Source organism: Channa argus, chromosome 17 (assembly GCF_033026475.1).
Source record: "Channa argus isolate prfri chromosome 17, Channa argus male v1.0, whole genome shotgun sequence".
Classification (NCBI taxonomy): Eukaryota; Metazoa; Chordata; class Actinopteri; order Anabantiformes; family Channidae; genus Channa; species Channa argus.
This window is the reverse complement of record NC_090213.1, coordinates 16,622,186-16,636,591: the sequence shown is the minus strand read 5'-3', so window position 1 is coordinate 16,636,591 and position 14,406 is coordinate 16,622,186. Positions and strand designations below refer to the sequence as shown.

At 39.6% G+C, this 14,406-nt stretch overlaps 1 protein-coding gene across 4 annotated transcripts in view; it reads left to right on the top strand.

Moving 5' to 3' along the window:
• The window catches only part of LOC137102703 (centrosomal protein of 128 kDa), a 37,879-nt gene extending 30,201 nt beyond the window's left edge, over window positions 1-7,678 (top strand). For 2 of the 4 annotated variants that reach the window (XM_067482477.1, XM_067482476.1), the window contains exons 22-25: window positions 1,859-1,936; window positions 3,080-3,193; window positions 4,547-4,655; window positions 6,472-7,678. In XM_067482477.1, coding sequence (XP_067338578.1) covers window positions 1,859-1,936; window positions 3,080-3,193; window positions 4,547-4,655; window positions 6,472-6,545 — 375 coding nt within the window. In that variant the 3' untranslated portion in view covers window positions 6,546-7,678. The remainder of the gene's footprint in view (window positions 1-1,858; window positions 1,937-3,079; window positions 3,194-4,546; window positions 4,656-6,471) is intronic. The other 2 variants (XR_010911259.1, XR_010911258.1) reach the window with 2 other exon arrangements.
• Window positions 7,679-14,406: the final 6,728 nt, after the last annotated feature.

Genomic DNA, 14,406 nt, shown 5'->3' with positions numbered 1-14,406 from the left:
AGCATACAGTTATGTAGCACTTCAAAAGGGAATAGCATCAAGTCAAATCATTTGTGCTTACTGCAACAACACGGTGGCAGAAGCATCGACCTCAGCGTTGTCAGGATCATCTTGCGAGGCCTGCTTGTATGTCAGTGCGCTATTCAGTGCAGCAATCAGGTTTACGCCTTGCAACAAACCCGTTCTTTAGATGTTTAAATGCTCTGAATGGGACTGGAAAGGCTATTTAAACATACAGTGGCGGGACGAATAGAATAGCATGTTGCCAGAGTTGTTATTTAATCAAAGATTGTGCTGAGTGTGTCATAACAAAAGTCCTCAATTAGCTTTTGAATTGACCAGGCGGGATGAAATCACGTCTCTTAGCCTGTAGGCTTAAGCCTGCTATTTTCTAGTTGGAGATATAATAAATCCATAGAAAATGTTTGAATGTCAATTGTCTGGATTCCCAGCAATAATTACACACTTCATTGTGGTGTAGATTTAATTTTAAATGGATAAAATCAATGTATACTCAGTAAATTACAATGACAGAAGAAGAACCTTTTTTTTTTTTTAGATTTCTCAAAAAAAAAACAAAAAACTCGTGTCTTATTTATTCAGAGCCTAAGAAACATGTTTTCGCTTTTTCATTATGGGTTGCTGAGTGTGTATTGAAGGGCAAAAGTAGCAATTTGATCCATTCAACATTTAATCTGCAACTAAAGGCGAAAATATTTTGGATCCATTGTCTGAAATACCATGCTGTAAGTTTTTTGAGGCCACTGCCTAGAAATATATTTTATATAGATTGTTTTTTTTTTTCTCCTCCCCTAAACAATACTATTGACATCTGGGGTTTACAACATCGCAGAGCAAATAAATGTATTCACTTGTTGGCTGAACTGTACATAATCTAAATGTTGGTTTGTGGTGCGTATCTAGTGAATTTTTTTATGAAACCTAACATTCATTTATATGCAGAGTTGGATATATCACATTTCTTTTTGCAATGTGGGAGGACATAAATTACACACAACAGCACTAACAGTATCAGCTGTGCAGCCTTGTTAAATGACCAGTACATCCAATTATCTGTGCACAAAAAAGGCATCAGTAGCTACAACTGATCCAGCTGTGCAGCTATTATTAGTAATCACTGCTTGAGATGGCCCTTGACTGGGAATGTCGTTTCATCTCACTAAATGTCTTTTGTCAAATATTATTTCCTCACCTTTCTTGGTTTCATCTTTTATCAGCCCTGAGAATTGTTTTAAGGAACATGGGAAACCCTGAGGGTAAGGGAATGAGGCTAGGGGAACTAGGGTGATGCCCCAATATTGTTTTTTTTTTTGTCCTTTGGGCTTATCCTGTGAGTTCAGGGTCACCACAGCAGATAATTTGTCCGCATGTTGGTTTGGCAAAGTTTTTACACCAGATGCCCTTCCTGATGCAGCGGCACGGACGGGGTTTAGGATGGGCTGTTGGGGGTTCAGTGTCTTGCCCAGAGACATTCGACATGTGGTCGGGAAAAGCGGGGCGCGAACTTCTGTCCCTATGGTCGCTAGGCAGCCACTCTACCAACCGAGTAGACCATGACTAATTCTTAATTTTCTATTTTTGTGTTATTGTGTCATGTGGTTATTGCTTTTCCCCTAAATGGTATGTTATGACTTTGAAATTCTTAGTTTTTAAATATAACAGGAAATGTACAATGAAGATCGTGTTCTAAAATAAGCTTTCAGTGCCATTTAGTAATTTTAGTACATACACACATATTGAATTCTCAGACAAATGTTTTTAGACTTTGTCTTAGTAGTAGTTGTGCATTTATTTATTGATATGTAAAGTAACTGGGTTTTATGTGTTTGCTTTCCAGAAAATCAGAGTAGCTCTGAATCACTTGGAGTCAGTTCCAGAGAAACTGTGTCTGGTGGAGAACTTCAGAGATCTGGAGGTGCGTTTTTACATGTAGCCCAGCCTATTTGAATACAGGGTGTAGCAATTATCCTGAAGGTTTTTTTTTGTTTGTTTTTTGTTTTTTTAATTAGCCAACTTTTAGAACTATTTTGAGTTATCGAAAAAAATGTGAACATTTCCTTTGATTTATGAATTAACCATAGATGCATTTGGAGCATTAGTATTAATCAAATGATGGAGGAGGTGGGGCTGAGTTTACTTAGGCAGGAAGCATGTTGGAAAAGAACAGGGTTTTTGTACAGTCTTTGACCTCATGTTAGATCTAAAATTAGATCCGAGTAAGCCACGGAGGAGCAGACAGTTGAATTCATTTCAGTTAAATTCATTCCAAATTCTTCCTGCAGGGTTGTGTGTGGGTGTGAACATGTAACTTTGTGTTTTAGAATGTTACTGCTGTAACAATCAGAACAGAACGTTTTAATTTCTAATATCACACTCTCTCTTTTTTTTACTGCTATTACGTGCACTTAAGTAACCAGGGTGCTCAGAGAAATCCGCTCTCTCTGGTAATTGGGGAACAGTGTTTACATTAGGCAGCATTGCCCCATTAATGATCTCTCCGTTCATTTAGCTGCGTGCTCCTGTCTGCAGCCTTGTTACGCACATGGACAGTTGGCGAAATCAGATTAGAAACCTGGTTACGTGTAAACGGGATAAAGAAATTGGCGTCCGACAGAAATCTACCTCGGCGAATCAGGTTTCGCTGGACACCAGCTTTACTGGTTTTCTGACACTTCAGAAATCAGCTTTCCAGAGGAATCCAGACTAACCTGGTTACTTAAGTACACGCAAACACACTGTTACTCTACGGATGCTCTCGCTCTCACTAAGCTGGGGAGGAGCAGGGGCAAATAAATGGTGTGTTTAAGGCAAGCAATGGACAACGGCTGGTTCTCAGTCTTCATTTAAAAAAGGGGGGAGGAGTGGAGTGGATGTCAGGCAGGCAGTGAAATGTGGGCACAGAAATAACAAGAGCCGCTCTCTGATCCCTTCAGACCTACTTGTGAGACATTGTGAGCACGCAGAAAAATCACACCTTTGGTTCTTCTGGCTGGGTTAAGGACTGTAGCGTCTTGTGTCCGGTCGGTGTGCTGACACACTCTCCATTTTGCACTTTCAGGAGTCGCAGCGGCAGAGGGAGATGGTAGAGCAGCGCTACACAAAATACAAAGAGATTGTCTGGGACCTTCAGCACCAGCTGGATGAGTCCAAACGCAGGATCCAAGAATACCAAGTATGACACAGACAGTTGCAATTCTGTACACTTGAAAATGAGCTTTATAATGCTCCTAAACAACAACCCACACTTTTTCTATTTCAATCACTAATTGCACTGCTTTGTTCAAACAGCAGCCATTTGGATACGGATAACCTGACTTTGAGAGCCATTTATGTGTCTAGTTCGCCCACACGAGTGCCAGTGTGTACGCTCACCGCACCTAATTTGCAACTTGTATGAATAAATGAATAATTTTAACATGCTGGTAATGCATCATGAATGGACAGAGTGGGACCAGCTTGAGCAATGGCGCATATAAGCCCAAACAAAACCCGAATTTTACCAGTGTTAATTGCTACAGTCATCTTCTGTGCTATAAAACAGTCAAGGGAGCCGTCGAGACATTGTTGTTGACAGCCGATAGCCATCAGCACTATGCAGCTTCCCCTGAACAGCAATAGAGTCACTTTTTTAAAATGGTTTTAATCTACCAGAAACCTTGTTGGTTTGCCAAATGACTCCTGTGTTGTGCGGTAAGTGGCGATTGCATTAACCTAATAGCTGCTGCCCACCCAGGGTTTGTTTAAGGAAAACGGATTGATGGAATGTCTTTACAAGACGTCCATCTTGATCAGACTCAGCAATGCCAACAACAACAAACAGCCTCTACACCACACGTGTTAGTGGTTCACTGAAACACTAGTTTCTAAAACATCAGTGACTTGGTGAACTGTGCAACACAATGACAAAATTCAACCTTTTTATTGTAGTAGATCACATATGTTTCTTATATTATGTGTTCAGCTCTTGTGTGAATGCAGTTGCAGACCTAAAGTTCCATGCACGCTCAAATATTAATTTCCATGTGCTTACAGTTCCTACGTCATCTATGCAACTGTCACTTCACACAGTTTCCTCAACAAACTCTCCATAAATGTCCGACTAATCTGAAACGTGCTAATCTCATCGATCAGAGCCTCTCTGTTGTTGCTCTCCTCTGTTTGTTTTAACCCAACTGTGAGATGCAAAAAACAACACATGAACACGTGTCAGAGGTTAGATATGAGTGGGATCTAGGACCACAAACAGGCAAAAATGACAGACAAAAGGAATCTGATTTGAGTTAGTTACAGGTAAAAAGATCAGATATGAGCCACTTGTACATACGGAACTGTTTACATTTTACACAGATGTACTGAATCATTCTACTTTTTTTTTAGTCTTCATCACCATCAATACATTTTTTAAAATTGAATTCTGTTTTTTTTTTAACACATTGACTTGGTTCAAAATGCATTGCAGCCTCAGAGCGCTGCTTGTATGCCTGTATGTTCTGCTTACCGGTTACTGTGTCATCCTGTCTTCCAGGATGAGAAGCTGGATGCCACTTCCAGAAGTCTGAGACTGGCTGCTCTTTCTTCCTCCATCAAAGGCCCCAACACTTTCCTTAGCAGCTCCTTGAGATCAGAAACACTGTGTGAGTATTTCTATATTGAGGCTGTAAAACCTGTGCTCTGACAGCTTATCTATATGAAGCAGTATGGCTTCACAAGTCTGCACTATGATTGCCAAACTAAAACGCAGGTTATTTTGCACGATATTACTTAGATTGAAAATTCATGTTTCTTTAAATTTAAATGTGACACCAGAAGTATTTGATAGGATGTTTATAGTAAGTTGCTTGTTTCATTATTGTTTTAACGCACAAAATAAATCATGCAGGATCTTTATTGGACTAAAGTGGTAGAATAAATGATACAGCACTGGTGCTTCTCCTTACAGTATTTCAACAAGGCAGACAGAGCTCAAACTTTCCATCAGTGCACTGGAAGTATGTCTGTCTGTTTCACTGCCAGTGGCTCACAGCCAAAATAACTTGTAGCACTTCCCTAAGCTGCTTATATATATTTGGCAGAGTGTGACAGCAGTGTACTTTCTGTGACATTTTTCTGTTTTACCTCCAAGAATAATGGTGCCCAAAACATATCTATGACTGTTTAACTCCAATGTTAATATACAATATAGTTATGACACATATTCATGAGTACTTTGGCAGCAAGAGGTAGTACTAATCATTTATGTACCTCCGACGTGGACAAATTAGTTAATTCCACTTCCTGAAAAAAGAACGGACAATATATTGGGAAATATCTGTCAAACAAGTCCAGAAAATATTTAAAGTATTAAAAATGAAAATGGCACGGACCAAAAATAACAACCCTACACCTGATATTTTGTTGCATAACCTTTACCCACTAAAGCTTCTGCAGCAAACTGCTCAAGCAGACTTGGCCTTAAAGGGGCCTTTCTCCCTACTCCATGTTTTAGCTGTTTCCATAGATTTAGATCAAGGCCTCTTCATTACAGTCTAGTGTTTGGTTTAGCTGCATGTTTTCGGTCATTATCCTGTCGGAGGAGATTTCATTGTGTCCTACACTGATTCAAGGCAGCCCGGTGCCAGATGCAGCTAAGAAGCCCCAAAACATAAGCGAGCCTCATGTGTTTCAAAGTAGGCTCGGTGCGTCATGCTTCATGTTCATTTCTTTAAACATGGAGCTGATGTGACTTGCCAGAAAGCTTCAGCTTTGTCTCATCTGTCCTAAGGACATTGTCCTGATTCCTAGTTTGCATTTTGGCTAAATCTTCTGTCTTTATGGTTTTCTTTCTACACTGGCGTCCTCCATCCCACTGTATCATCCAATTCTTTTTCAGCAACAATCAGTTACAGTTGTACCTTGACCTTCTAGTTTCTCTTTGTCCTGAGCGCTTTGTTTACCATCAGGACTATGTGGCGTTTAATTTTCCTCTTGTGGCAACATTCAGGAAGGTCGGCGACCATGAGCCCTACTGTAGTCACAGCAACATCAAACTGCTTGTTGATCATCTTAAAACCTTTGACGTGCGTCTATAACAAGCTTTCTGATCTCCTCAGACAACTCTTCCCTTTGCGGTTGGGTGTGTCATCTTGTGGATCACACTCAACATGGACCTAACTTTTCTTCATTTAAATAGGCTGAAAATGGGAAACGTGTGATAGAACACGTCTGTCCAGGCCATTTTAGAATATCTTTGTAGAATAAGAAGTAATTTAGGATTTTTCACACTTCCTTTGCTTTCCTCTGCCAAAGGCACGCAGGTATACATAAGACAATTGCATTGAATTTCATCACATTTCCGGAGGAATGGAGCATTGTTTCAATGAAGTGCTAACAAATTTGCCCGTGTCTGTACTTGTTACTCTGAATAGATTCATATAACCATGTCTCTTCTTTTTCTTTCACCGGTTTGTGCAGCTCCTCTCAAACACCTCACCAGTTTAGACTTGGATGACTCTGCAGCCAACGGGGCCAAACTTCTTACAGATTAGCTCAACCTCAAGTGAACTTTTTATCTGTATCTCTACAAACCCAAAGACACGGTGCTTTCAGCTGATTTTACCTTGCTGGTGCTCGTCCAGAACAAAGAACATCTTGACTTCCCTAGGAGGCCTTGCACACAACACTGTTCCTCCTCGACTACCTCAAACAGGCAATCACGAAAAGGTGCTCAAGAGCAGGAGGGTAAGACTGTGAAATTCGAAAAGTTTGGGAAATACTTTGGAGAAAACTGTACACCGTTTGTACACTGTAGGGGAGGATATACTGTACATTTTGGTTTTTTATGCTATTTATACCAAATGTTCTAATGTTACATTTCTTGCTATTATTCAAATATTATTTACCTTATGACCAATCTGTACTTCTATGATTATGCCAATGTGTGAAAATTATTTAGTACTCATCAAGTCACACAAACCAAACTGGTGCCTTTAGAAAATGTGGTTTTGTTTTTACTAACACACTTTTGTCTTCACAATTAAAATGTGACGAATATTTTTCCAGTTTACCAACTTTTTTTTGAACACTTGACTGTATTTATTTCTGTTTCATGCAGTATATATTTGTAAAAAGAAACTAAAGGACAAATGGATATCTACTTTCTATGAAATGCGAAGGAAATATATGCACTACGAATAAATCCCCATGCAGCTAAATGTCTGATTTTCTAAGCACTCTTGATGGACCTCTTCATTTTCACAGTGAAGTGTTTGCTTTGCAGCAGCTGAGAGACTCCAGCAATTCCCACCGGTATATCTCCTGCTTTTTGCTACACTCCTTCATTGGAGAGAACATCCTAAAGCCACACAAGAGAGGAACGTCCTCCTAATTTGCTGCTCGACTTCAAAGATGGAACCATGCTACCTGCTGTGCAGACGTTTCACAAACAAGCACAGAATCTTGTATGAACTGCATGTTTGGAGATTGAGCAGCATTTCTGAAAGCTACAGTATCAACTTGACCAAACGCATTACACTGATCATTCTGGCAGATATGGAGCCTTGAGATAGACAAGTACAAAAAATCAATAACATCAATAACAATGTCTGGAATTTTGTATTAAACCATAGTATTTTTGTGTTAAGATCAAATATACCAATTAATAAATTAAAACTCAATGTTACTTATTTCACAAATTTGAAGCACATCATTTCTCCATATCCTGTTTCTTCCATGTCAACTTTTCCATTTCAATTTCATAAGCACATTTCCTATTTGTCTAATGAGATTCATGTTCGGACTGCTTTTTTTATTACTTTATGACTGATGGTAATAGTAAAGCCACTACTTGTGCAATGACACAAAAAAAGCACTAAACGCTGAAACACTGGTCCTTAAACATTTAAAACATATTGTGAATTGTACAATGATAATATACAATATGCTTAATTTGAATTTGATGCCAGCAAGAAATCAAATAAAAGTCTGGGCCCCGCAGATGGCACTGCATTAAAAACACAAGATTCTGTAGTTAAAGATTACTGGATGGGCTCAGGATCACCTCTGATCATCACTGCAGCATCCACAAAGACATGTTCTGAAATTCCTTTTGGAAATCATGGATGCTGTGTCCTCCAATTTTAAAGAGAAGAAGGACCATCTGACTTGGACAGACACAGTTCAAAAGCCAGCAGCTCTGATGTTATGGGAGTGGAATAATTCACAACATGAGAAACATCTGTGAAGGCCCCAATAATGCAGAGCCACAGCAGGATTTGCTGCCATCTTTGTTTTTTTAGGGAAACCACATTCTTCACATATTACAGTATAGCAGCATGACTTCACAGTAAAACAGTCCAGACCTGGAGCATATTGACAACATCTGGCAAACAATAAATCATAATATGAGCAGCTAAAGTCCTATTGATCAAGCAAGAATAGGGGAAAATGATGCTTTCAAAATTAAAGCAATTAGTCTCCACAGATCCCAAAGGAGCATTGTTTCATAAAGAGGCAAAGCATCACTGCCAAACATGCCCCTGTTCCAACATTTTTAAGATGCGTCGGGTTATCAAATTAAAAATGAGCACGTTTTTTTGTAAAAGCTATGAAAAGCTTCAGCATTGGTGTCTATGTTGCACAGAACTTACAATCAAATATAGGCTTCAAATGGTTTGAAATCATGTTACACAGCATCCCAACTTTTCTGAAACATGAAAATGTAATAAAAACCATGATTTTCTGCTTATGGAAGTGAAGGCCATTACATAGTATGCTGCACACTGTCTAGTGGTTGATTAATCTCCCAGGGGACTTAAATTATTACTTGGTGTAATTAATCAAGTGTTACTCACCGCAAATATGTTTCTCCTTAGTAGCATGGCCTTCAAATCCGTTTTTAAAAAATGATGTAAAAAAGTTTATAAACCGTAATCTTCATGCACTTTTACCAAATCCAAACTTGTGGGTTTGTGGAGCTTTTTTGTGTGCAAATTGTGCGACACACATCCTCCTCTTTTAAGTCTTTGCAGGTGTCTTATTACAGAAGCCTGTAATTGAAGAGAAGAAAACAACGTAACTGACAGTTAAATAGTCTTTTATATATATAAATATAAAAACAGCTTATGTGAGGTTTGGCATTTTTGAACACAGTTTAGCACTAATGTACTGTTCTGTCCTTTGAAGAAGCAACACTTCTATCTCTTTAACATTTTCCAGAAAGAAAAGTTCTATTGTTCAAAGAAAGTTTTGTTCGACTTAACAACAAAGGCAGAAAGTCTTCTACTTAGTCCACACGATTACAGGTCAAGTCTGACAGAATGTGCGTTTCACAAAGCAGCATCCAGGGGGAAAGCAAAGCTCAACCAAGCTTGGAGCAAAATGGGCCGCGAAGCTGTACTGAGCCTTTACTCAGTGCCTGTTTCTCCTCTTACGTTTTACATTAGGAAAACCAAGGTGCAGAAAAAGTACTGGACAACTCACAGAACAACAATTCCAGCACAGATCGACTGCCCTCTTCAAAAATACTCTAGGTTTTACATTTATTGACTAGTTTAGTTCTACGCAGACAGTGAGGTCTGTTCTAGCAGATACCCAGAGACTTGGAAATTGGAAATTTGGGCTTGTTTTTGCTTTGGAGCTCTTATTTATTTAACCTGTCAGATCACGGCAGTGAGTGAGCTTCAGCAATATTTGTTTCCCCAAAAGGCATCAAACTTGTGCTCAGACTTAAATTTGAAGATGATGAGCAGTCTTAGAGTTTTGCTTTCCCCTCCTCTCGCTCATCATACAATTGATATTTTCACATTTGTCTGAATAAATCACATTTGGCGGCCTCCGTCACACACAGCCCTGGCTCCCTAATGGGCTTCTTTATATTGTAGTACATCCCTAGGAAAGTGTCTGCTTATCTAAGCTATATTAGGTTGCAAAACACATGCAAACTCATAGATCAGCCATACTGCTCCCAGCAGACTAGTTTCCCCATTTACATTCTGCCCCATCATTAGTCCAGCTTTACTCCACTTTGTCAGGTTGAGAGATGGTAATGAATAAATTCAGAGCTTTCCACCGGTATGTGCTTATTTTTGTTTTCCAGCAGAGGAAAAATACAGTCTCTATGTAAAAAGGAAGAGTTTGTAATCTGCATTTTCACATGGATGAGAAACTTAACACACATCTGCCTGAGCTTGTCAGAATAAATTGCAGCCTGACAGTCAAAGTTTTTTTTTTTTTTATCAATGTGCCACTAGTATTCAGATCTATTCAGAAGGACTTGCAGAATGATTCTTTCCCTGCCCGTCTGTGTGGAGAAAGGCTGAAGGATCAGGTCATTAGCAGGGTGATGCATGTTCGCAGCTAACAATGGCCACAAACACGGGCTAAAACCAGTCACACACACAACAAAACTGGTTTTGTGACTAACAGAATGCAGACGATCTGAAAATATATCCCACTGTGTACTTAGTTACTACTTAGGGCATAAGCAGCAGACCATTTACTTACCACCTCCGTTCAACTCTGCACCTTTGTGCCACTGGTGTCCGTCAGCTGTGTCGCATCAGTGGCTAATAAGGACCCTCACATTTCCCTATGGTTTTCACCTAAGTTGTGACCCTGCAGTCCAAAACCGCACATGTCACAATCCACAATACTGAAAGATTTGGAATGTAATAGTTTAGTAGAGTAGAAAAAAAATAACAAATAAAATGTCCTATATTTTTTAATTAAAGGACCAGTCCCTGCCACTCTTAAAAAAAAAAAAAAAAAATATGTTTAATGTTTTTTGTGATATCTAGCTATGCACAAAGATGTACACAGTTTGAAATGTCTGCATTGATCTTTAAGTAAGTTAATAGAATTTGGATTTTGGTGCTCACAGCAATAGAAATGGCCTTTTACAAAAGTTACAGAACAAACTGTAACATTTAGAAATGTCCAACTGAAACCTTAGTCAGTTTTTTCTATGGACTTTTCATTGTAATAGAAACATTAAAGGTCCAATTATGAGTTTCCTCAGCAAATGGAGTTGCTTGTTTATCATGGATGGTGGTAATTTAACAGCTCCAGTTATCTGTCCACTGATTTCCACTGCTTCCCTGAGATGATCTAATGTTAAATTAACATTATTGTTGTTGTTGTTTTTTTGTGACATTGCTGCAGCAGAAATCTCTGGAGAAAATCCTAAATCTGAGCAAATAAAACAAAGACCACGACCACAGAAACTCTGACCCCAAACATCAGTGCAGGCCTAGAGGTGCAGCTGTGCTTACTGGTGTTAAATCTTACTTTCCTGGTTTTGATGCAATATTAAAACAATAACTTAACCGTACACTATCAGGTTCCCACCTCCAGTAATTGGGTCAGCTGTACCACAGTCCCTGAAGCTATTCTGGAATTACTCAGTGTCCTATTCTATGGCAGAATGTCCAGTCGGAAACTTATGTTGGGGAAGGTTTGGACATCGTGATAATGTGAAACACCTCAACAAGCACATGCAAACATATACAGAGAGTCTTCTTCACAAAAACAGTAATTCCTGAAGTTTCGGGCTCATTGAATATTGCCTCACTAAAACTGCCATTAGTAAACACAGCAACCCCTTAGTGTTGCCTCTCACAGCCAATCAAACAGCGATGGGGTGTTTGCCACTGCTGTTAGAGTGCTGGCGTAAGCCTCTGCAGTCGTCACCCAGGCTGATTCCCATTAGAACAAACCTATTTGGCTTGCATTACAAACCCATTCAATCAGGCAGCCATGCTCTGCTTTTTGGTTTAAGCCTCGAGGCTGAGAGTGTATCCAGCCGCTGTCGCTCAATAAGTGAATGGGTTATTGCAGTTGAGTCTCCGTATCAACCTCATTTTCTCCTGGGCCTAGGGGAAAAAAAAAAAAACAAAACATGTTTTTTTTTGTGCAATTGTTGTGCAACAATTTGTATTTATAACCCATTTTAAAATATGATGAAGTGCCGTACACTGTGTTTGCTCATCGAATATGCAACAGTCACGGGTGAGTGGGGTGATTTCCATGTTTGATGGCAGACAGGTGTGCAGGAGCAGCCATTCAGCCTGCTGATTGGCTGCCACAATGACCTCTTCTGGCACCGAGAGCGGGGGGCTCATCGCGTCCTTTATGCCAAGCTCGAGTGTCATCACTTCTGAGGACCTCCGTTACATTTCATGGGCAGAAGCAACCAGACGGGAACGTGACTGTTATGACCTAGTGACGTGGTTAGTTAATACTTATAATAGATTCAATGTCATTTATTTATCACTTCTCACTCAGCGCATTACATGAATATGTGATTAGCCTGCGGATGGGGGGGGAAAGGGCACCGACTATCAGGCCCCCCTTGTGGAGTCTGGCCTAAACTTCCAAATTGCTTTTTGTTTTACTCTTGACTATGAAACAGGGTTTGGATGAAATGTACGAGGCAAATGAAATGAAACCAGCTCTCTGCAGCTGGAACAAATAGACTGTAGGCAGATTTGAAGTGTTGTGGGAAAATCTAGTAAAAAGTGTTAGAGTGAAGACTTTCACATTATAACACCACATTTCAATTAGACTAGTTCAGTAATTATTGGAATAGCTAAAATCCATATAGTCTGTAGCTCTGAGCCCTAATATGCTCAGTGTGGATGTAACAGTGAAACAGCGACAAAGTTATTTATTGCATTTGTTGAACTAACAAAATGTCGGTTTTGGTTACAAAGCATGTTCAGCTTGAAATTGGAAAAAAGAGGAAGAAAACATCCTTATGTTAATGTTTCATAGCTCACCTTTAAATTACCATACGTGAGGCCACTAAATGCAAATGACCAAATGCTAGTTAGGCAGAATCCGTATCATGTACTAACTCTTAAACATTTACAGTATATTTCTCAGTTTGTGCATTTAAAAAAGTAATGAAATACATTTACATTAACATTGACATTTATGTTTACGATAAAACTTGTGACAGTGCTTGTAACAACAAGCACCGTTTCATTCTATGTAGCTAAGTGTTAATAATGCAACACAACTTATTAGACCACCAGTTTGAAACCAGCTGGAAATTAACTTGTGACTTGGGCACAAACATAAGGGGAACAAATGTACAAATAGTTTATCCTGCTGTTGTGTTTCACCTGCCAGGACAGAACTAAGAGCCGTCCAAATCAACCAGATGGATGTTTTTTAAGTTTTATATAATCCAGCCACTCAATTACAGCAGATTGATATTTGCTGTGACTGGCTGGCTGGAGGCAAAGGGCCTCATGTGAAATTCAGTAGAGAATGGAAGGAAATTATTAGGAGAGAAACCTCGACAAGCAACACTGATTTCTGAGTCAGTTGATACCGAGTCAAAAATACACACTTGCCCACTGTATATTATATCTTATATTAAATGTTATATTTAAACTATTGCAACCACCTAGTATTACAAAAAATATTTTTGTCAAGATTTTTATTGTTTTTGTCACTTTGCTGTATGTATGAAAACGTCACACGTCTAATACAGTTTTATGAATTAAAACAGCACGTTTGATGTGATCAGTACCAAAACCCCCGATAGACAAACTGAGCAATTACCTGTCGCCATCACTTTTCATCAGATCACATTTACAACTGGTTTTGCCGCAGTCACCTTCACAGCAGTTGAAATGGTTTGAAGTTCATTTCGCCCCCTTTTTTTTTTTTTGCCTTCCATCTCATCCCACCTTCGCTTTCCATCTGGTGTGAACAGGCTGAGCTGGGGCTGTGCCTGTGGGCTGCGTGGGGGCCCCAGTGAGCGGTGCTGCTGCTGAGATACTCATTGCTTCATCGGGATTCTCACTGGATCCAATCACACTGTCAAGCTTGGATAGGAGACCTGTCTCCCTAGGTAGTGGATACACACACACACACAGACTTCTGAACATCACTCACTGACACATACAGATGGAGATGGAGACATACAGCGTAATTGTGCACCCACATACTCATGCACCCTCCATCAGCATCATACACATTCTGTCTCCATCCTCACAAGCCTGTTGATGCTCTTGACAGCAGAGCAACAGTGAAGCAGAGTTTTGTGTGCAGCTCAGACTTTCTGCTCATGGTTTTCACTCCTGTACTTTGCAGTCCAGTCTCAAAAGGGAAAAACTAACCTATTTGAATTTTTCTAGATTTGTTCCACCTCAGCGATAATCCATTCCAAGTTATGGTAATTTTACTCTAATTCCAGTAAATTCCTGCACATCCAGTAGATGCACTTTTTTCTAAATTACTCATAACAACAGTATAGAACACTTTGACTTCACACGCTCAGACATAGATCACGCAGCCTATAACCACACTCCAATGCAGTGCAAAAACATTTGAGCTGCCAGACCTGGTCCCTAGATGGCACTGTGTCCACTAAGCCAGGAACAAACCCTGCTGTTTATC